This window comes from Acomys minous (assembly GCF_964271855.1).
Source record: "Acomys minous genome assembly, chromosome: 1".
In the NCBI taxonomy this organism is placed as follows: Eukaryota; Metazoa; Chordata; class Mammalia; order Rodentia; family Muridae; genus Acomys; species Acomys minous.
Window position 1 is genome coordinate 28,730,649 of NC_140483.1, and position 22,463 is coordinate 28,753,111.

At 48.2% G+C, this 22,463-nt stretch overlaps 2 protein-coding genes and 1 long non-coding RNA gene across 9 annotated transcripts in view; 1 reads left to right on the top strand and 2 right to left on the bottom strand.

The window, feature by feature from the left end:
- The first annotated feature begins 1,230 nt into the window (after positions 1–1,230).
- Positions 1,231–21,822, top strand: ATP1B1 (ATPase Na+/K+ transporting subunit beta 1). The gene is made up of 6 exons (XM_084756364.1): positions 1,231–1,840; positions 5,843–5,971; positions 16,209–16,364; positions 17,299–17,483; positions 19,942–20,022; positions 20,384–21,822. Exons 1-6 carry the CDS (start codon positions 1,744–1,746, stop codon positions 20,645–20,647), a joined length of 912 nt encoding a protein of 303 aa, XP_084612490.1. The 5' UTR covers positions 1,231–1,743; the 3' UTR covers positions 20,648–21,822.
- Positions 5,882–16,202, bottom strand: LOC311583178. The gene is made up of 2 exons (XR_014774391.1): positions 12,423–16,202; positions 5,882–10,878 (listed from the first exon to the last, which is right to left on the bottom strand). It is a non-coding gene; the product is annotated as an uncharacterized lncRNA (long non-coding RNA).
- Positions 21,203–22,463, bottom strand: part of NME7 (NME/NM23 family member 7) — a 116,669-nt gene continuing 115,408 nt past the window's right edge. For all 7 annotated transcript variants that reach the window (XM_084755490.1, XM_084755486.1, XM_084755489.1 and 4 more), the window contains one exon: positions 21,203–21,916. In XM_084755490.1, the coding sequence (XP_084611616.1) occupies positions 21,884–21,916 (33 nt within the window). In that variant the 3' untranslated portion in view covers positions 21,203–21,883. The remainder of the gene's footprint in view (positions 21,917–22,463) is intronic.

The window sequence follows — 22,463 nt, forward strand, 5'->3', positions numbered from 1 at the left end:
AATCTTGGGGATTTTCAGGTTTTCTTCAGTCTTCCAAGTGGGATTAATGAGAAAAGGCTCATTTTGCTCCTCTTCCATCTTGCCCTTGGGCCTGCAAGGTTGACCTTGAAAATGCTAGGGTGCCTTGGGAAACTATCTCTGTGCTGGGAAGGTCCTTGATAAGAAGCTAGCTCTTTCCCCCACAAGCAGCCAGGTCGCTCTGGGGACAGACTTTTCTGCAGCCACTGCAGAAGCATCACCATGTTTTCTGCTGTGTCATCACCCTGAGCTGTGTGGGAAGCTGCTCAGGGGCTCTGTGGAGGAAAATAAGAGTGGTTTTTCAGCCATCAAGGATGGACAGGATGGGAAAGCAGGTCATGTCCGTCATGTCCACCACTGTGTTCTGCGACATCTTGACACATGAGCTGGGCCTTACTTAGTAAGCGGTCTGTCATTTCAAGAATTCTACAGTAGAAGTGGGGTGGCACCAAAGAGATAGAACAGTAAGCCAAGGAGAATACCAGCCACCGACCCGGGCCAGGACAGTCTTAGGTGGCTGGGTCACGTGCAGAAATTGTTCCCCGGGGTCTAAACTGGCAGGAGTCACAGCCTGGTTCCCAGCTACAGCCCAGGGTGGGTTTGGCAATTGTCCGGCTTGAGGTGGTTCAGGCCGGCCACAAGGAGCACAGCCCAGGAGTCAGGAACCCAGGCTGCCCATTGGGCTGGCCTGCAAGGAGAGGGACAGACCGGAACTGCAACCGCAGGGGCAGGGAGTGCGAGGGGCGGCAGGTGCAGGAGCGGAGAGGCGGAGCAGGCCTGGGCAGAGTCACCAGCGTCCCAGAGTGACCTTTCCCCACCCAGCTAGGGCCTAGGGAGAGGTGGACCTGCAGTAAAGCCAGGCCGGGAGCCGGGGCTAAGACCAGACAAGAGGAAGGGTCCGTGGTCTCCCAGAGAGCGACGCAGGTGCAAGTCACTGCACCAGCACAGGGAGAGGGGCGTTGTCCGGGCTTAGCCTGGGGCAGAGAAGGGAAGCGGAGCAGCAGGAGCGCTACTCACCCGCCCCTAGTCCCTCTCCGCGCCCCCGCCGCCGCGCCAACCCTTCTAGCCTAGCCGGCTCCTTTGTGCCGACCCCGCGCCCGCCCCTTCGGGTCTCAGGCCCCGCCTTCTTAGCACCGGCGATTGGCCCACCGTGCCGCCGATGGGCGGAGCAACGGATGGCGGAGGCGCGGTATATAGTAAAGGTAGGGCGTCCGCCCTCAGCCAATTTCTAGGCTCCGGGCCCGCGCGTTCGTGTGTCGAGCCCGCGCTCCACTCCTGTCATCTCTCCCGGTGACTTTCTCTCCTTGTCCCTGGACCATCTCGATAGAGGTCACAGCAGACAGAGTGGTGCGGCTACAAGCTTGGAGTGGCAGCTGCGGGGTTCGCCGAGACCCCCCGGAAAGCGAGCGGAGCGCGGGGAGAGCCCGCGAGCGGCCGCGCGCCCACCGCTAGGTGCGGGGCTCGGAGCCGCCCAGCCCGCGCGCGCCCTCCTCCCCTCCTTCGTCCCTCCTCCCTCCGCCCCCGCCGCACCTCCTCCTCCTCCCGCTCTGCCTAGGCTGCTCCGCCGCGCGCCTCGCACTCGGAGAGCCGCAGCGGCAGCGGCGCGTCTCGCCTTCGGAGACAGAGCCGGGCCGCGGGGGACCCCGAGCAGCTGCCGCTAGGACACCAGGGCGCACGCCGCACTTGCCCTCCCTTGGCCTCGGCCGCCACTGCTGAGCCGCCACCATGGCCCGCGGAAAAGCCAAGGAGGAAGGCAGCTGGAAGAAATTCATCTGGAACTCAGAGAAGAAGGAGTTTTTGGGCAGGACCGGTGGCAGTTGGTGTAAGTACGCGGCTCTGCGGCTCTCGCCGCCGGCGCCTTGGCTTTTCCTAGGAGGCGCATCCCTGGTGCGCGAGCACTGCAGACAGTTCGGAGCCCAAGGGGCTGTTCAGGGTCTTGGGGATTGGGTGGTAGACGCTGCTAGGAGCGCGGGAGCCAGGACTTGGCATCCAGTGATAACTGCGGGGTCCCCAAGATGCAGCTCTGGTCGGGGCTGGAACTGGCTAGACTGAGGGTTAGGGGCATGGTAGGGATCTTGTCTCCTGAGCCTTCCCTCCTGGGAAATTCCGTCATGTTCCAGGAGACTATGTATGTGCCCTCCCTCTCCATCTCCCAAGACCTTAGAAAAATGAGAATCGGGGGAGCTGTGAGCCGAACTCATGGAGCTAAGCTGTTCAAATGCAGATGATGCCGTGATAGCATCATTTCTCCAGCCTAGAAATGTACCTGGAATGGAGAGGAACGGGGAGGAGAAAGACACCCAGACTGCAGTGTCCTAGACACGGTCCTCAGCGTCATCACAGCCCAGACATGGCCCGTTTTTAAAGCCTTGGCTACACACATGGCAGTCTGGGGTTTTAAAGATCTACATGGCACGAATGAATAAACAGGTCGTCTTACAACATTTCATGCAGCCTGTTGCTTCCATGACTGGAATCCCCTCATACCCCATTGAAAATTAGATACCGTATCTGTTTGTTTGTTTTAAAGCTCCTTACACCCGAAAGGTGGTAGTTTTTTTTTAAAGGTCATTTTGAAGGGCATAGTTGTAGACAAATCCACGAGTCGTGACTGCGGAAGGGAGGGAGGGAACTCCCCTCTGCTGCATCACTGCCCCCTCCTCCTCCAGCAGCACCAGCACCTCTGCCTCCTCTTTTGCCCCCTCCCCCTCCCTCTCCTATAGCACCAGCATTGCAGTCACTAAGGGAACCCTGAAAACTAGGGATGCGCTGTACCCGTTTGGGGAGGGTCTATGGAAATAGACTGGAGAATGAGTCAGGGAAATAGCTTGGCTGACATTTTGAAAAGGAAGAAGCTGGGATATATGGCTTTTTCATTTCCCTTTAAGGGGAAAAATGCACCCAGGGAGCCTCACAACTGAAAATAATAATAATAATAAAAAAGGGTTAATAATGCATCATACTTCAAGGTTAGTCAAGGTGAGGAAGCCTCATTCCTCGGCGTTACTGGACAGTATAGCTGTCCTTGAGCCATGGGGAAGTGCAGTTCTCTAACTCAAAAGATTTTTATTTCATGTCATTTTTTTTTTTCATTTTATTTGGGGAAACTGCTCTTCCATGGGAGTATGCTTAGTGTGCCTGTGTTTCTGTAATGTGGAAGGGGAAACCCAAAGAAATGTGAGGTATGAATAGGATCAACAGCCAGGGCCATTTCCTTGTAAGTCAGCTAGGCCTAGGAGGTGCACTGCGGAACCTGCCCCTCTGACCAGGTTAGCTGGGGCCCCTTTCCCTGGTGGTCTGGTCCTGTGCAGCAGCATCACAGGACCAGAGCCAGCGCTGACTATCCAGGTACCTTGTGAAATTTGCCCTCTAGTGTTTTTCCACTTCTTAAATATATTTCTTTCCTCATTCCAATCTCACACTCCTTCTTTGAATAATATTTGCTTTAGAGGGTAAGGAAGGCAGTATGGAACGGTTTGTTCTTTAAGCCGACATTTAATGGGACAGCCCTTCCACCAACGACAGGGAGGGAGACCGAGACCTGTGTGGTCTTGATAATTACAACCAGCAAGCTAGTATACACACTGACTTAGGAAGCAGCCATAATAACTCATCTTCCATTTTGTGGGTGCTGAGCTCAGAACCCAGTTTGTGTTTTGTGCTAATATCGCCAGTGTCATGTAAGAGATCTCAGAGCTGCTCCGAGGCAGACGATGTGGCAGCAGTTGCTATCTCATAGGGAAAGAGATGTTCCCTTTCCAGCTCTGGGCCCAACATAGATGCCCTTGGGACCAGGGCAGGATGCCCTTGGCTCCGTTTTGCTTATAGGTAGATTTTTCAGCAAGATGGACGGCAGGAGGCTCGAGCCTGTCACCTGCTGGAGAGATCACACAAATCACTTTGTGCTTTCAACCTTTTAATTAAGTTAATACAGGTGTTGGCCTCACAAACCACTTTTAAAACCTTTTTTTTTTTTCTTTTGCATTTTAAAGTGTATATAGCTATTTAACCACAAAATTCCTGGTGTTCCTTGTTCCTTAAATACAGAAGAAAAGGGGAATTTGCTTTAAGGATAAAAAAAAAAAAAAATGCCTCTAAAGCTAACACCCCAGTCCCTAACACCATGCCACCCAGTTGGTGGTGGGACTAGCCTTGCCTTTGTGCCTTTGTATCTGTTTCTCAGCAGTATCCTTGATCTTGGGGAGACCATTGCCCATCTGCGCTCTAACCAAGCGGCTTCACTGCAGTAAAGAAGTCGTCACTTGTCTGGGATTCTGTGGGCAGAGTGGGAAGGCTGTATATGTTCCCGAGCTTAATCAGAGCTTGTAAAATGACTGCTAATTCCTCTATCCATTTGTCTTTTAAATAGTAGCCTCAGTTCAGTGCCGCCTTAGGTTAGGATTAGCACCCTGGGGTCCAGGAAATGAATCAGAAGAGGCCAGTGTGGTTAGGCTGAGAGCACCAAGGATGACATTGGGAGGGCGACAGGAGGAGGAAGCAGAGAAGCCAGGCGGTCTTGCTGACTGGGCTATACCAACTCTGTACCCTCCTCAGAGCCTTCGCTGGAAAACATTTCCAGATCCCTTGACGTCACAACCTTGCCATTTGCCTACTGCTGCCTGGATACCAAATGCAGCACTTAACCCTTGTCCTGCCGGATGGAAGGGGGCAGAGCTGGAGCTGTGGTTCTAGGATGCAGGCTTCTCCCCCTTTCTCATCTCTGCTTGTATCTCTGCGTAGGGGAAGAAAGGGATGAGGCCCATCATTTCTCGTGTGGACTTTGATGTGTGTTTGGTTTGTTTCAACAGCTCCACAGCATTGCTGTCTTGGACTATGTATTCCCGATGAGAAAGTTGGGTATTTTTCCATGTGTGGCGAGGACTGTGTGGCTCATATCTACAGCTTGTGTGCCCACTTCATTCCTGGCCCCTCCCATTGTGAACATAGCCTCCTTTTCAGGAATCTTTCCACTCTGCCGCATTTTCCCAGGGGCCCTTTAGAAGTAACCGGTGCCTCCTTTTTGCAGTCATGTTTCTGAACACCTTACCTTTCTCTGGCTTCTACTTGTCCCTTCGAGTTGAGTCCTTTGGCTGGCTAAGAACAGCCAGGCAATGCCTAGTACAGCCTGTTACTGTGCAGCTAATCGGAGAGATAATCCTTGTAAACCAGTAACTGATAGCCTTAGCCCAGTCCGAGGGCTTCGAGTTGGTTCCAGGTTGTTTTTTGTTTGCTTGCTTGTTTCTTACCTATAAAGCTCCGTTTGTAGCTATTTCAGCCTGCATTCTGTCACCTGTGAGAAAGAGGAAGTGTAGCTTACATAGGCAGTCTTTACTCTGCTGGCCAGAAGATGAGGTTAAAAAATGGTGGCCATTTCTAGGATTCCCTTTGTGTGCACTGTGTCCCTGAAGAAAAAGACAGTGCTCTGTAGATAGAGTGACGGGGACAACAAGGCTTCAGAGTATTTGTGAGTTGGTTGTTGTAAGCAGTGTTTTGGGCATCGGCGGAGCGATGCCCCTTAGGGAGCACACTGCCCTGGGTGGAATGCGTTGCGTAAGTGTGCAAATCTAGCTGCGGGTTTTGCACTGGTGATTCTCTTTTCAGAAGGGAATGACTTCCTGTTAGACTTGTAGTTGAGCTTCTCCACCTGTGTGGAGTGTGTGGCGCCTGCCCTCTTTCCATTAGTCCTGGCAAAGGAAGCGCTAGAGAAAATGGCGGAAGACCTGGGAAGGAGCTGCCGCCGCCGTCGTTGTCATCTTTGGGAAGGTAAGGCATTGATTCTAAGCCCGCGACTACATCACACCTGTCCTGTCTGCTCTCCCCACAGTTAAGATCCTTCTCTTCTACGTGATATTTTACGGCTGCCTGGCTGGCATCTTCATTGGGACCATCCAAGTGATGCTGCTCACCATCAGTGAACTGAAGCCCACATACCAGGACCGCGTGGCCCCGCCAGGTAAAACCCAGGGAGGAGTGGCTTCTCCAGAGATAAGAGGGATTCCGCTTCCAACCAAGAGGACACCTCCCGAAAATTGTGTAGTGGAGCTTCAAGCTAGGCACCAGAAGGAGTCAGGGGCCACTGCTACAGCCACGTCTCTGGCCCGCATTGCGGCTGAGCTCCAGAGGGCTGTCTTACACAGCTCTGGGGTGAAGGTGGTGCACACAGCCCCACTCTCTGGCTGAGCACTTCAAGTCCTGTGGGAGCTTCATTCTCCTTGGCCTTAATACTCATTGTCAGCCAGATCATTCTAGGGCCTTTTCAGTGCTAACACTTGTGAGATGACCATACCTTGGATAAAAAAATTTTTCCCCCCCAAGACTCACTTTGTAGACCAGGCTGCTCTTGATCTCATATAAATCTGCCTGCCCTTGCCTCCCTGAATGCTGGGCTTTAAAGGCAGGCCCCACTACCACCCCGCTAAAGATAAATCATTAAAAAAAGATTATGCCCACAAAGAGGAGCCTTGACTTCAAGGGGCCTTTCTCTCTCTTGTTACTGATTTGCACTTTGACCTTGAACACAGACACCCCATTTGCATATCTTATTTAGGCCTGTTGTAGTTTTGTGAGCCCTGATTCCAGTTTAGCTGCCTCTGTTCTCTGTGAAAACTTTAGGGAACAAAAGATTATCAAAAAAAAAAAAAAAAAAAAGATTATCAGTAGTGCTCATGGGTGTGACTTGGCTCCTGTCCCCGTTGAGTACACATCAGTCCGTCACACACCATGGAAGGCTACTGGCCACAAGCCTGGGGCTAAGTGACAGGCAGCTGAGCCACAGCAAACACACATTTACTCTTTGGTTGTGCCTGGAGAACAGGGCTGGGAGAGCAGGAAGGTGTTGTGTGTTGCATAACTCTCGGGTTCTCACATTGTAAATGACCTTCAGGTTGCTGCTGGGGGTGACAATGTGGCCTTTTATGGGTCCAAGGAAGGGCTTGGTGGTTTGGAAACTGCCATCGGTAGGTGACAGTCTTGGGGTCATGTGCAGGCACTGAGCAGCGCCTATGGCAGATGTGGCGTGCCCTTCTTGGATTTGGGGAAGAAGAATTGTGCATAATATGAAGGTGGCAAAGAAAACTTAAGTCTTACAGTACTAAGTCAACAGCCCTCCAGTGCCAGAAAAACCCTAGAGTATTGTCAGATAAATTTCGGTGGGAAGTGAAAAAAGAAAACATGTAAGTATATAGGATGACTCAAACATGTCTCACGACCCACGGATTCTTGCAGCTTTTGTGCCAAGGGTCTTAGGAAAGGCAGCCGAAGCAAGGTTCTGAAGGGCCGAGAAGTTTAGGATCTTGAGTGGTTCCCGTGGGCTTCTGTGGTCTTAAGTTGTGCCTCCCACGTCCTCTTCTGCCAGAATCCTTATATCAGCTCTAGCAGTCACAGTAGTTCAACTTGTACAGAGCTCTTATGTTTCTGTTTTCCACTAAATTGTTTGTTCTTCAGTCATGATGCTGTTTTATAATAACTTAAACTTGAAGCAAAGATGACCACATAGGCATCCTTTATTTAAACAACAACAACAACAACAACAAAAGACTACAAACTTTGGAGAAATAAATTATTTATTTAGTTTTTGTTTTTTGAGACAGAGTTTCTCTTTGTAGCCCTGGCTATCCTGGAGCTCCATTTGTAGACCAGGCTGGCCTCGAACTCCGATCCACCTGCTTTTGCCTCCTAAGTGCTGGGATTCAAGGTGTATGCCACCTCACCTGGCAGAAGTAAATAATAAAATAAAAAATTAAAAAAAAAACTTTCTAGGTACTTTTCTGAAAAGAAACTTCACCTTCCAAAATAAGTAGCCAAAGTGCCTGATGCTAAGTGGGGCCTTGCAGTTGACCTTGCCCTGGCTGTCCAAGGTGCTGGATCCCCTCCCCCACCCCACCCTGCTCTTCTTCCCAGCCCTTCCTATTAGCGCACCTATATTTAGTGTGCTCACAGCAGTTGGACTGACCTGACAAACCCTCACTTCTCCAAAGGAATGTGAGTGGCTCATCTTGGAAATATGCATTCCTGTCCTTTGGTCTGAGTCACAGGCAGTTTTCAGTCCCTCACTTCCTCGGCATCTCCTCTGTTCTTCTATCTGAGCCACTTCTGTCTCTTTCTCTCTGTCTGTCCTTAGCTCTTACTTGAGTAGCAGGGTCTACAGACCTCCCTGTCCTACCCCTCTGGGTTTTTCTCTTACCCCAGCCCTGCAACCTGACACTCTTTAGAAAATGGTGGTAACTCTCAATCAGGTCAGTAGCACATTGGCTGGCAAGAAATACAGCTCCTGGACAGTCCTGAGTACTCTGCACCCCTCGAGGGGCCCTAACTGGAACCCCTCTTGGCATCAATCCTGGTCAACTTTAGGCTTCCACTTAACGTCTCCAAGCCTCCATTTTTGTCTTGGGTAAGGAGGGGAGCTCTGAGTCAGACGTACATGGTAAGTGTGCTAGACAATAGATAGGGCTTAAAGATACAGCGGCTCACTTGTTGTCTGACCTTGGGGATGAATACAGGTGTGGCTGGCTGGTTCGCTTTGGAGTACTCTTTACACACAGAAATACCTTGTAACGAGATCTGTTCCAGAGGTGGGGGGAGGGAGGAGAGAGAGAGAGAGAGAGAGAGAGAGAGAGAGAGAGAGAGAAAGAGAGAGAGAGAGAGAGAGAGAGAGTGTGTGTGTGTGTGTGTGTGTGTGTGTGTGTCAGGGACATACAGCAGTGGCAATCCTGCCTTGCAGTAACTGTGTAGGGTGTATAATGGATAAGCTGATAGGCCAAATGGGAAAGTTACTAACAGAAAGAGAAGAATACAAAATGGAAGGGAACTTTAAGGGCAGAGCGGTCACGGCTTCTGGACTCTGAGCAGTAGACGCCGTTCCTCGTCCCCTGCCCTGGTTATTAGGACTAATACTCCTCCCTCTACCCAGAAAGCGGTCTTGGATGAGATGCTGACACGTATTATTAAATAGCTGTTTCATAGCGCAAAAGTCACTGTTTCTAACTTCTTTTTGCTTTGACGTACGTGTTAAAGCAAAGGCCAAAGCTGTTTGACACAAGTGTATGAAATTATATCAGCCTAAGAAGGAAGAACAGGGGCATTGGACTTGAACCTAGGCCCCTCCCCCATCACCACCGAACACACCAAACCTCAGTTTCTTGTGTATCCAATAGGAGGACTAGCCTGTGATGACTAGATGGGAAATGTATGCAAAATATTAGTAACCGTAGAGGTAAACCAATGCAGTGCACAGTTGGTGGCCGTTGACAGCAGCTGCCGTCATCTGTGTCCTGCCTTCCACTAGAAGCAGAAGGGGCTGAATTTCCACACAGTGAGCTTTCCGTGATAAGGCATGGATGTGCTGTGCTGCGTGCTTAAACATCATGGTCAAACCGTAGCTTTCCCTGAAAAGCACTTGGACATTAGTGGGTTAACAAACTTACTGAGAAAGGGCTTCTGGTGAACCAAAATGACATGGCAGCCAACTTTCCTTTCAGCATACCTACACCTGCGTTGCAGTGTCCAGGCTTTTGTCCAGAGGAGACCCTCTTGCAGGGTGTGTAGCCCTGTCTCCTCTCAGCTGCGCCCGGGAGAGGCATTGCCATTTGCTGTGCTGCAGCGACTCAAGCACACTGCACACTGCACACGCACTAGCACGCACGCACACAGCGCCCCACGTGCATTCACGCTCATGCTCGCCGCGCCTTTCTCACCTTGTTGCCTTGCCTACCGGGTGGTGTAATGGAAAAGTCTCTTCCCCGGGCTGTCACCCATCCCCCACCCCAGGTTATCCTAGCAACTGTGCAGTGAACTGAAGGTCACAGTGTGTCATTCCCAGAGTCCACAGAGTTCCCACCTGGCTTGCTTCCTGGAGCAAAGGTAGGAATGTGTTCTCTGTTCTTCCGTTTAAAGTTGTGGGAGGTTCTTTGTTTCACTCTTATGGATGGATCAGTGAGGAGGGAACTCATTTTATAAGGGTCAAATTCCTGGCAGGAAGGTGGGGTGGATGAACATAAGCAGACCACACTGGCACAATCAGCCATTTATTCCTCCTTGTGCATAGAACATAGATAAGCTAGCTCACCACGGCATGTAGTCTACCCTGCGTGCTTCAGAGCCCTGACAAGTCATCACGTCAGGCTCAGAGAAGCTGGTTTCAAATCGCATGACGATTTCCAGTCTCAGAGGTATGAGAGAAACTGTCTCCTGATCTGGAGGAGCTGTACCTTCACTGTGTTAGGGGAGTCTTCTGCCATTTCTTGGTCTCACTTCTGCTCACTCTCTGTCCCTCCCCCCGCCCCCCCCCCACCTCTGATGGATCCTGCCAGTCTGTTAACCCTGGGGAGACCGATTTGGTGCAGAGCTGTCCCCACCTGTGGCTCATTAAAGGGTTTAAGGAGGAAGATCCCGAGTCTCCTAGGTATGCAGCAAGCCCAGCGATTATCATGAAATATTTTTGGAAAGACAGCAGTGTCTCATGCCTTTAATCCCAGGACTCATGAGGCTGAGAGGCAGGAGGACTGCCACAAGTGTCAGGTCAGCCCCAGAACTCCAGAAAGAATGAGTAAGCAGAACCAGGATGAGCTAGCAAACTAGTAGAAATGATTGGGGGAGGGGTGAGGGGGAGGAGGGGGCAGATGTGTCAGTGTCATGTCAGGCAGGGAGCTCTAGCCTGGGAGACAGCGTTGGAAAGACCCTTGGGCTCACAGCTTGGTGTAGAATCTGACATGGTAGGTCTGGTCAGTGAGCATTTAGTGCTCTCATGCTGGAACCGACACTGACCACACTCCAAGGAGGCTTGGGCGACGAAGGGCATCCCATAATGTATTACCCAGTAGCTTCTGACCAGGAAAGCACTCCACGTGTTCAGGGATAGGCCCCCTAGAGTAGGAAAGTATCAGATTTCAGTGTATTAGTTGCTTAGCAAATGCTGTTTTGAAGTTAGACAAGTCAAATATACACTTGTTTTTTGTTTGACCTTGGGCAAGAAACCAGCCTAAAATGCCTAGAACTTGTCTATTGTGCTCCACTTTATAAAGAAGCAATGCCTTCCTTGTTTTGGGAGTAAACACAATTATGAGCTAGCTAAAATGTCCTGCGAAGTTGTACTTTTAAAGACATAATATTCACACTAAGTAATTCACCAACAACCTCTGAGAAGACTCCTGATGGGTAATTCTTTTTTATTTTTATTTTTTATTTTTTGGTTTTTTTTTTTTCAAGACAGGGTTTCTCTGTGTAGCCTTGGCCCTCCTGGACTCGCTTTGTAGACCAGGCTGGCCTCGAACTCACAGCGATCTACCTGCCTCTGCCTCCCGAGTGCTGGGAATGATGAGTAAGAAGGTGAAGAACCCGCAAGCAGAGTTTAGCTTAGATGGGGCCACAGATTTCTGCACCCCGAGGCTGGCTAAACAGCTAAGTAGGCTGTAGAAACAGGTGCGCTGCTCCTCCAAGACTTTTCAGAGGGAGCAGGTTTGAGGTGTTGGTGTATATAGGCCATAGATGGAACCGTTGCCTCCAGGCAGGCGCTTTATTCCTGGCTAACCGGCCTCCAGTCACATGCTAACCCTGAGGCAAAAGGTAAGTGCAAGTGGCTGGTTCCCAGAATTCTGTTAGGTAAGTAGATAATAACCCCACAGATAAAATAATAAATGAAATAAGGCACCTCAGGTTATTCAGATTGGCATTTAAGGGGAGCTAATGATTCAAACGTGTGACTGTAGAGGTGCGTTTGTGGGTGTGTATAAGCCACTCCCAATTGAGTTTCTTTTTAACTGGAAAGTGCTTTCAACTTGGAATGTATAGGAGACATGTGAACAGCTTCATAGTAAGGTTTCTCTTAGCTGCCTGTGCCCTTGGAGGTTTCTGTGGAAGACGATATCTGTTTAAGAAGAGTATTTGGCCGTGAGTCATCAGATGTATCAAATGACGGGACCAAGCAGCCTGCTTTGGGATTCACTGGAGAAACTGCTGCAAGGTTAAAATGGCTACATTCTCCTTTAGATAAGCAAGCAGATTGAGAAGTCATGAACTTGCTACATTATAAACATAACTGGAAACAAAATCCTGGCTAGTGAAAAGCCTCCTTTTTTCTCCTCTCTTGTTCATTCCTTCTACTGTGAACCTCCACCAGAGCCTAAAGTGGGGGTGTCTGCCTCCTTTCTCAGGAGGTGGGAGTCCAGAGGGGCAGGTGCATTTGGAAAGGGTAAAGGTGAAGGTGGAGGTTTTTGTTTTTTGAGACAGGGTTTTTCTGTGTAGCCCTGGCTGGCCTCGAACTTAGAGATCTGCCTGCCTCCGCCTCCCAAGTGCTGGGGACTAAAGGCGTGCATTGTCACCACCTGGCAAAGTCAGGTTCTGTTTTTGTACTCCAGATCTTAATGTAAACTTGAAGTACTGCTAGGAAGCTAAACACTAGCACGACTCACGTTCTTGCTGCAGTCCGCTGAGGTGACTTCACTGTGTAACAGCACGACTAGTTTTGCTGGTGATGGCAGAGCGAGGCTGTATCGCGCTTCACCTCCTTAGTGGACATTTAAGCTCTGAAAACCAGGAGGCAGAACGCTAGATCTGCTTCCCCACCTACGGCTTGAAATCATAGCCAGGTCTTAGATGCTCTGCTCTTCGGCCTCTGGGAGTTGCCACTGCAGGCTAGAGAGCATCCATTGGAGAAGCCAGGAGCCAAAAGATCCTATTTGTGTGCACCAGCTGGCGAAAGCACCAGTTAGCAAGTTGGGGCGGGGGGGGGGGGGGGGGACAGGACCACAGGGTGAGCTATGAAGAAGTGTGATTCCAGCGTTGCTTCTCATCATTTATTTGCCATGACTAGAGAGGGATGGTACAGATAGCTCATCACTCTATTGGGTCAGTGCTGCCACCGCAGGTAACAATAGCGTACACCATTTTCACAGGTCAAGGGATGAGTAGACTTGCTAGTACGTAAGGCTGGCATACACAACTGGGTGAGTGTGAGGTCCTGAAAACCGTGCCAGTGATGACCGGATCACAGGGACTCATGTTTGGAGGTATGGCCCATGTCACCCTGTGCCTCTTCAGAGGCCTTGGCTTGCAATGGTGAGAAGATGAAAAAGGACTCGATAATCCTGTGTTCCTTTTCTCTTCCGAGAAGTGGCATCACTCTGCCTCATACAGACATCAAAGAAATGGCACCTTGAGTGGCCCCTGTAAGAGAATACAGAGGCAGCTGGGAAGTGAGAGGCAGTGGGACAGCCAGCCGAAGCCAGGACAGAAGGGACAGTGACATGGGTGAACTTCGCTTTGCGATCTGGGTCCTACCTTACTGATTTTCAGTGCGACCTCAGGTCACTGTAGTCATTGCAGCTTCTCTGCGAGACCGAGGCTCACCTTGGACTCCTGCTTTGTTGCCAGCAGCTTGGCTTTAGCTGTATCACCTGCTCTGCTGGGCCCACAGCTGGCACTGCTGTTACTTACCACACTGGCGCCCTTCATCAGCCGGCTGCAGTTTCTTTTTGTCCAGCTTCCCTTTTTGAACCTTGGTAAGGCTGCTCCTAGCTTCTCACATTTGATCCCTTTGCTTTCTTCACTCTTCAAGCTGCCTCCCTCCACCCTCCTTCTCCTAGGCCTGGAAAGCTGGGGTAACCCTGTGCATATACTTCTACTCTTGTCCATCTCTGCCTGGCAAATTTACAGGCATCTGTTCTTGTCTCTTAGGCATGGCTGCCCTTCAAGACACCACTTTCTCTGGATCCCAGGGCTGTTGTAGGAAGGCACCCCATTTTCCTCACTTTTTATTCTCTAGCACTGGGTCTGTGCCCTTTATTTCCCAGGGCCAAGCAAATCACCTCGGCTTAAATGTCTTATTTCCAACTCAGACTAGGAATGGCCCACGAGCTGACTGCCACATTTTAGCCCCGGTTCCCCTGTCCGGGGATGTGGCTTCTGTACTTGTCCTCGGTTGCTTTCTTTTTGCAAAGGTCAGTGGTTTTCAGTGCCTTGCTTCCGAGCGCTATGGGCAAGTCACAGTGCCAGATTCCCAACTTAATGTAAAAACGGTGGTCTAGAATAGATGTAGATTGCTTTAGACCTGAAACAATCATGAGCCAGGTGTGGTGGCGCATGCCTTTAATCCCAGCACTCGGGAGGCAGGTGTAGCTCTTCGACTCTAAGGCCAGCCTGGTCTACAAAGGAATTCCAGGACAGGCAAAGGCTGTTACACAGAGAAACACTGTCTTGAAAAATGGAAAGAAAAAAAAAAGAAAAAGAAAAGAAAAAAGAATGTTTAATCATAGTAACCTTTGTTTATTTCAAGCTGAAGACCAAGTTAATTCTGAAACTGTATTCCTTTGCACCTGCAGACAGCTTTTTCCCGTGTTCTTTAGGCTTTGCATTAGCTTTTTCAGGGTGATTCTTTACATTAAAAAACTTTATTACTGATATATGAGGTGCAGGTGCATGTGCCATGGTATACACATGTGGAGGTCAGAGGACAACTTTGTGGAGTCAATTTTCACCTTCCATCTTTATGTGGGTCTCAGGGATCCAACCTAGGTCAGTAGGCTTTGTACAGCAAGCGCTTTCCCTGCTGGGCAATCTCATTGGCCCTTCCAGAAGATTCTTTGTTGTTTGTTTGGTTTGAGACAAAGTCTCACTGTGTAGCTCTGGCTGGCCTAGAACTTGTTAGAGGCTGGCCTAGAACTTACCGAGACCCCTGAGTGCTGGCCCTGAGTGCTGGGATGAAAGACCTGTGCAGCTATGCCGCACAAGATGCTGCTGTTACTCTTGACATTTTCATCCCGATCACTTCTCTACCCAGTTCTCACTTCCTTGTCCTCATCTCCATCCCTTCTGCCCCCCCCACACCACCCCCAGGTAGTTGTTCACAGTGCTCCCTCAGTTGGGCCAGTCCCACTTAGCCACTGTTGACGCTCAAAGCAATCCTTACTAGAAAAAATAACAGCTATTTACTCCCAACTTCTGAAGGCTGTTCTCAAGCTGTTAAATAATTAATCATACTAGTTTTGTTTCTACTTTAATTCTGCCACTGTCTGCATCGATGTCACCACTACTAACTTTCTAATTCTCCAGAGCAGTTATTGTAAACCAAGGGTGCTTCGAGTTTAGAGGTTATGCCCAGGTAGGTCTGGAACGGATCCTATGAAGCTGCCTGTTTAACCAGCCCTTGAGGAGAGTGGTGTGGGTGTTCCCACCTGTCAAAAGGTAATGGAAGTTCAGACATAGCTCCTGACTGCCAGGCCCCTGACGGAGGGCCAATCTAAGGATGGAGATAAGAGTGAGGGTGCCAGAAGTCACAACAGAAAATACCAGCTAGCTGGTTACATTGATATTTGCTACACAGTGAGTATCATGAGTGTGTGTGTGTGTGTGTGTGTGTGTGTGTGTGTATGTATGTATGTATGTATGTATGTATGTATGTATGTTTGTATTCCTACTAAAGAATTATCTTTCACCATGTTTATATGAAACTGGAATGTAATGGGGTATCTTTTATCTGGCTGTCCTGGGGTGGATGGCCATTGTGGTCGTCTCTCCAACTCACTGACCTGGATACAGTGCTGTTGTGTACTATTGTCTAAGTGCCTATTTAGGAAACACTGAGGGCAAAGGCTTCTGGGCATGAGAGACTAACAGTAGAGAAGGCAAATATGTCCCAGGTATCTTGAATTTCACTCTGATAGGTACTGACATGATCAGACACTTGAATTGGCAACTGCATATAGATCTGGAACTCTCCACTAGAAGCTGATAAAAACCTATCCTAGGTCACAGGAGCCAGAGGCCTGTCTCTGTCGGGAAGTTCGGAGGTTTTCATGATAAGCTGACATGTAGCATAGGAGGCTGCAGGCCTCTGCTCCAGACACAGGCTTTGGAGAACTGCGCACTGGGTTGAAATTCTGGTTCTGCTGCTTTTGCTGCAACCTTGGACAGAACACTCTCCTGTCTTGCATTGCAAGTGGTATTGTCATTCATAAAACAGGTTCATGCCCTCTGTGAAGTGTTGGCAAGGACACTGGATGGGAGTTGATATTACATCATCACCATCACCACATTTAGAAAGCTAATCTAAATGCCGTCAGGTTGAATATATAAGAGAATTGAGGAGTTAACCCATTCTGTGAGCCAAGTTGAGGAGGGGCATGCTTGTTCAGGGAAAGCCTGCTTTTCAAGTCTCCTTCCCACTAATGACTCGGTCTTTCTGATTCTCCCTGGTGTAGGATTGACACAGATTCCTCAGATCCAAAAGACTGAAATTTCCTTTCGTCCTACTGAGCCCAAGACCTACGAGGCCTATGTGCTAAACATCATTAGGTTCCTGGATAAGTACAAAGATTCGGCCCAGAAGAATGACATGATTTTTGAGGACTGTGGCAGTAAGTGACTCCCTGTAGATGCACATGGTCAAAGTATTGGAGAAGTTGTCATTTTTCCCTTCGGTTTAGTAGTGTAAAGGCAGTATTACTGGATTTTTGTTAGAATTTACATGAGGTTTTTCACCTTACTTTATAATAATTAAAAAAGGCACAAGTGATAAGGTAAAATAATGTTTGAAGGGGAAATAGTTAACAAGATACATATTATGATAAGATTAGCCATAAATAATATATAGCAAATACACAATAAAATATGCAGCATGATTTAAGTTCTGTATTCATTTCATTTTTCTCCGGAACTGTGAAGAACACTTCTCAGCTGAGTAAGCGCTTGTAATAAGAGGAGAATGTAAAGATTCCAAAGACAAACCGACAACTTCCTTCCTCTCCTTGACTATTTAGCCTCTGGTTAGAGGCGTAACTCCAGAAAATTCTGATCTAAACCCTTCCAGCTCAAAAAGCTATGGGCAGTGTTTTAAGTTATGCTCTTGTTCCACTGCCCCTGTTTCTGAGGGCAGCCGTGATGACCTGTGGGAAGGCTGATGCCGTGTGGCCTGGTTTCCTTCAGCCCTCAGTGGCTGAGCAATTCGTTAGAGCAGTGCTCCTAAACTTGCGGGTTGTGACCACTGGGAAACACAGATGCTTACATTGTAATTCCTAGCAGTAGCAAAATTACAGTTGTGAAGTAGTATTGAGAACAATCTCATGGTTGGGGCCACCCCAGTGTGAAGAACTGTATGCGAGGACGGCAGCATTAGGAAGGTTGAGCACCGCTGTATCAGAAAAAGAGAAATGAGCAGTTTAGGGGTGGGGCCCTGCGCCAGCGGTTGCCTCTGCTAATACTAGGGAGCCGCCGGTTGGTCGGCAGCCCTTGTCTGGTGTAGACCCTGTGTAGCGCTGTCTTCCTAACAGCAGATGTTGCTTGTGCTTTCAGGCATGCCCAGCGAGCCCAAGGAGCGGGGAGACTTCAATAACGAGCGAGGAGAGCGGAAGGTGTGCCGGTTCAAGCTTGACTGGCTGGGGAACTGCTCCGGCCTCAATGACGACACCTTCGGCTACAGGGAGGGGAAACCCTGCATCATCATCAAGCTCAACCGGGTCCTGGGCTTCAAACCTAAGGCAAGTGGTGCTTCGCAGCACAGGTGCATTGTGGGGCTTAGCTGATAGGACAAAGACAGGATGATGTAAGGTGTACTCACTGCTACTTCTGAAGTGCAGTCAGCTGGCGGTGTAATACGACAGCCTTTCTCCTGGGTAGGGCGTCACAGTCTCAGGCCCTACAGCTGCAGACTGAGTGCCACAACCAAAATTTGGAGTTATGAGGTCTCGCTTTGTTTTTTTGTTTATTTGTTTGGTTTGAGGCAGGCTTTCATGTAGCCCAGGCTTACCCTCAGTCACTTTGTAGCCAAGGCTGGCCTTAGGATCCCCCATCCTCCCCAGTGATGGGACTCTGGCGTGCTCACTCACAGGTCTGTGTTCCTATTCTTAATACGCTGGCTTCCTGTCTGGATGCAAAGTCATTTGCACACACAGGGGTCTCGGTTATGTGCTAGGATTATAGGGCTACTTTTGGCTTGGGTCCTTAAAGGAGCAACAGGAGTATTTCAGAAATGCTGTCTGTTAATATATGAAAAAAAGTGTTTTTTTATAACACCATCTTTGTTGACTTTTGATAACCATGCAGTTTCTAATGAGTGAACATTACTTGATCACTAAAATCAGCAAATTGCCACTGTTCACTATTTTGTGACAAACTCTTTAGGAAGGAAAAAAAAGTTATTGGTGTTGTCTCATCTTTTCTAAATGGTTATTTCCAAGATCATCAATTAACAGTGCTGTCATTCCTGAGGCGTGGCTTCTGTCGGCAGGTTCCCAGTATCAGTGTCTATACTTTAATTCTGAGGAGAGTTGACTGCAGTACATGGACTTACCTGAACAAACCATTTCCTTCCTGAAACCTGACTTGTTCACTTCCATATTTGCTACCTAAAAATCAGTGGAAAGGAGGGTTTTCTTTTTCTTTTTTTGAGATGTGGTGTCGGAATGTAGCTCTTGGGTGTCCTCGAACTCACAGAGATCCACCTGCCCAAGTGCTGGGATTAAAGGCGTGTGCCACCACACCCAGCAGGAAAACTTACCCTAAAGAATGCATCAAATCTCCCTTTTGCTACCAGAGGCAAGAACCAGCGGGTGGAGGGCTGGTTGTGTGACTGGCTGGCTGCTTGTCTTGATGGCTCACTGGCCAGTGCCGGCGTACCTTTCAACAGAACTCTAATTGCCGCGCCTCGACCAGCGTGTAACGGGGAGTCCTGTGGTTAGGACTACCACCCCACGCCTGTATTTGACATTCACAGGGCTAGGGTAGTCCAGCACTAGGTGTGGTGTTTCTGAAGGAAGTCTGAAGCCAGTTTCTGCTCTCTGGGTCATTTGCTTTTAGAATTCCTCATCACATACTTGTGATGGCTCCTGTTTCACAGTGGCAAGGCCTGGCCTGTTGTGCCTTCCCACATCTGGAGGCCCTGTTCCGTGATGGACACCAGCTCCTTTTGTATTTGGGCTTCAGTTTGTTCATTGATTCTTCCTGTTTATCTCTCCCACCCAAATCCCCAGTTTGTTAGTGGCATTATTTTTTGTCAGAGACTACAGTACTTCATTCGATCAGTGGTTCCTTCTCTTCGGAGGATAGAGTCTGGCAACCTTTTTGATCAATAAGTGTTTTCTCTTCCATGTTTTCAAGACAGAAAGATTGGTAGCAGAAAGCCCTCCCAGGAGTCAAATCTTGATGCCCATTTTCTCATATTCCTCAGCAAATAATGCCAGACTATGCACGCCTTCCTGCTGTGTGCTGTCGGTACAGCTGGGCTTTACACTGTGTGCAATGCCTCACATGCAGGCTCAGTGTGATGCTAATGTCAGTCTTCCAGCACTGTATCCACCAGCCTTCTGTGGAGGTCGATGAACCACGATGCAGGAGGAGGGCTCTGCATTTTGCTGTAACAGTCGCTTTCAGACTGAACTGTGCATCTTCTCACAGACTCGCCTGGTCACAGTACTCCATCACGGAAGGGAATGCCACCTTTGTCTGCTAGGGGTTGGGCTAGCCTCACCGAATTGGAAGCAAACAGTCTGTGGGGCTCGGTGTGTGCCCTTTCTCCCTCCCAGGTTTCGAGGAGGGTGAAAGCCTCGTTGAAGGCTTCACTGTTGAGGAGCAGCACAGGCTATGTACCATGGCTCAGGACGCAAGTCCTCTGCGGACTGCCTGCCAGCTCGGCAGTCACCCAGTTCTCAGAAACTCTTCGTTGTCCTTTGAGTCAGCCTTGCAGTAGGCTAGTGCCAGTGTCTTGTTTAGTGCTGGGCTGTGTGACAGCTCATCCGTAGCGATCATTTTTAACAAATCAAAACAGAATTTTATTAAGTTGAGGAGGGGAGTCACTCATTTGCTTTCCTGATGTGTTATTTCAGCAGCTTATTGTCAACAATGTGTATTTGTTTCAGCTACAAATAAGTTTTACTTTTCAGAAAAAAAAAAAATATATATATATATATATATATTGACCAATGTGGGTTTCCCTTTTAGCCTCCCAAGAATGATTCCTTCGAAATTTACCCACCGATGAAATATAATCCAAATGTCCTGCCCGTTCAGTGTACAGGCAAGGTAAGAACACGTTCAGAGCTCCTAGGGGCAGGAGGGAAAGTGCGGTGGGGTGAGAGAGAGGAATAATTGAGACTCCTTAAGTTAGAGGGACAGTTTTTTGACAAGGTTTCCCTCTGTAGTCCTGGCTGTCCTGGCCTCGAACTCACTGAGATCTGCCTGCCTCTGCCTCCCTGAGTGTGGATGTAAAGCGCTTTCATCAGATGAATTGGAACTGTAAGGGTTAAAGGGGTAAAGCAGTAACAATAGAACCTAGTTTGTTTACTGGTACAAGAAATGCAGAGGGGGTTAAGAGTCGTGTATGAAAGAACAAGACAAACAAGATGTGTGATTAAAATTAAATTACATTTCTTTTGGTTTCTAGCGAGATGAAGATAAGGATAAAGTCGGAAACATAGAATATTTTGGAATGGGCGGATTTTATGGCTTTCCTCTGCAGTATTATCCCTACTATGGCAAACTCCTGCAGCCCAAGTACCTGCAGCCTCTGCTGGCTGTGCAGTTCACCAACCTCACCTTGGACACTGAGATTCGTGTTGAGTGTAAGGCATATGGTGAGAACATTGGGTACAGTGAGAAAGACCGTTTTCAGGGACGCTTTGATGTAAAAATTGAAATTAAGAGCTGATCACAAGCACAAATCTTTCCCACTAGCCATTTAATAAGTTAAAAAAGATACACAAACCTACTAGTCTTGAACAAACTGTCATACGTATGGGACCTACACTTAATCTCTATGCTTTACACTAGCTTCTGCATTTAATAGGTTAGAATGTAAATTTAAAGTGTAGCAATAGCAACAAAATATTTATTCTACTGTAAATGACAAAAGAAAAATAAAAATTGAGCCTTGGGACGTGCCCATTTTTACTGTAAATTAGATTCCATAACTGACTTGTAGTGAGCAGTGTTCTGGCCCCTGAGTATTGCCGCCTCGTCCATTTTATTTAGTGTACAGTACTATAGGTGCGCACTCTGGTCATTTTTCAAGCCATGTTTTATCATATCTGTTTTCTACTTTACGTGAGCAAGGTTTGCTGTCTAAGGTGTAAATATTCAATGGGAATAGAACTGGCATGGTACTTTTTCCTTTTCTTAATTTTTTTTTTTTTTTTTTTTTTTTGGCTCTGAAATTTAAAGGTAATGGCCCATCAATGAGCATTTTTAAACACACTCCATAGTCTTTTTTCCTGTGGTATCAGGTCTTTATTTTGTTTTTCTTTATTTCCTGGGGCTGGGGGGTGGGCTGTCATGGGGGAACTGCCCTTTTAATTTTAAGTGACACTACAGAAAAACACAAAAAGGTGATGGGTTGTGTTGTGCTCCGTGCTGAATGCTGTCTCGCCATCTCTTCCCTTGTCCTCCAGTGTGTTCTGAGCTGTGTCTGAGATCTGGATCTGCCCATCACTTTGGCTAGTGACGGGGCTAATTAATTTGCTTTGTACATTTTCTTTTCCTTCTTTCCTTTCTCTGGAGGCATCATGTGCTGGTGCTGTGTCTTTATGAATGTTTTAGCCATTTTCATGGTGGAAGAATTTTATATTTATGCAGTTGTACAATTTTATTTTTTTCTGCAAGAAAAAGTGTAATGTATGAAATAAACCAAAGTCACTTGTTTGAAAATAAAATCTTTATTTTGAACTTTATAAAAAGCAATGCAGTACCCCATAGACTGGTGTTAAATGTCGTCTACAGTGCAAATCCATGTCCTAACATATGTAATAATTGCCAGGAGTACAGTGCTCTTGTTGATCTTGTGTCAGTCAGGTTAAAACAACGGACAATAAAAGAATGAACACATTCTCCCCGTGTGTGAGTCACTGTCTGAGGGTCTCAGTCTTTGTCGTCTTCACTCTCTGTATTGCTAATTGTCCAAGATCTTGAAGAAATACTGGACCTGAAAGGCAAACACAGGCAGTCATTAGCCAGCTGCCCAGAGCTTGCTCAGGATGCCCGAGGGCCCAGGGGATTAAGATGCACATGAAGCGTGGTTTCAGAAGTGTTGCCAGTGCTGGTCCACTCAGTGTAGAACACAGAAGTCTCACCTCCTGCCACAGTAACAGCAGCTCAGCAAAGTGTGGCTACCGAGTGTGTGAACGTAGAAATGTTTTTAGCAGTTCAGTTTAAGTTAAAAAGATCTGCATCTTTCTTAGGGTTTAGATTAAGTATTTACTTAACAATATTACAATTTCTGAACAATTTTCTGGTACGATGGAGTGGAAGATTTAGTATTGCCAACATGGGGACATGCACATTAAAATGATGGCGACATGAATCTGGAAGCCTTCCTTACAGGTGTTGGCCTAGCTCAAAAGCCGTCCCCTCCTGTCTTTAGATGACAGGTGCATGCCAGCTGGCCCTGGGAGGCTGCAGTGCTAATGTACAGACAGGAGTAGCAGGATTAGTTCTCACGCACGGGTCTCTGGGTGTGGTAGCACTCAAGA

Coding starts and splice junctions, on each gene's coding strand:
- ATP1B1 (XM_084756364.1), top strand. CDS start 1,744: ATGGCCCGCGGAAAAGCCAAGGAGGAAGGCAGCTGGAAGAAATTCATC. Junction 5,972..16,208: donor GGACCGCGTGGCCCCGCCAG/GTAAAACCCAGG, acceptor TCCCTGGTGTAG/GATTGACACAGATTCCTCAG. Junction 20,023..20,383: donor CCGTTCAGTGTACAGGCAAG/GTAAGAACACGT, acceptor TTTGGTTTCTAG/CGAGATGAAGATAAGGATAA.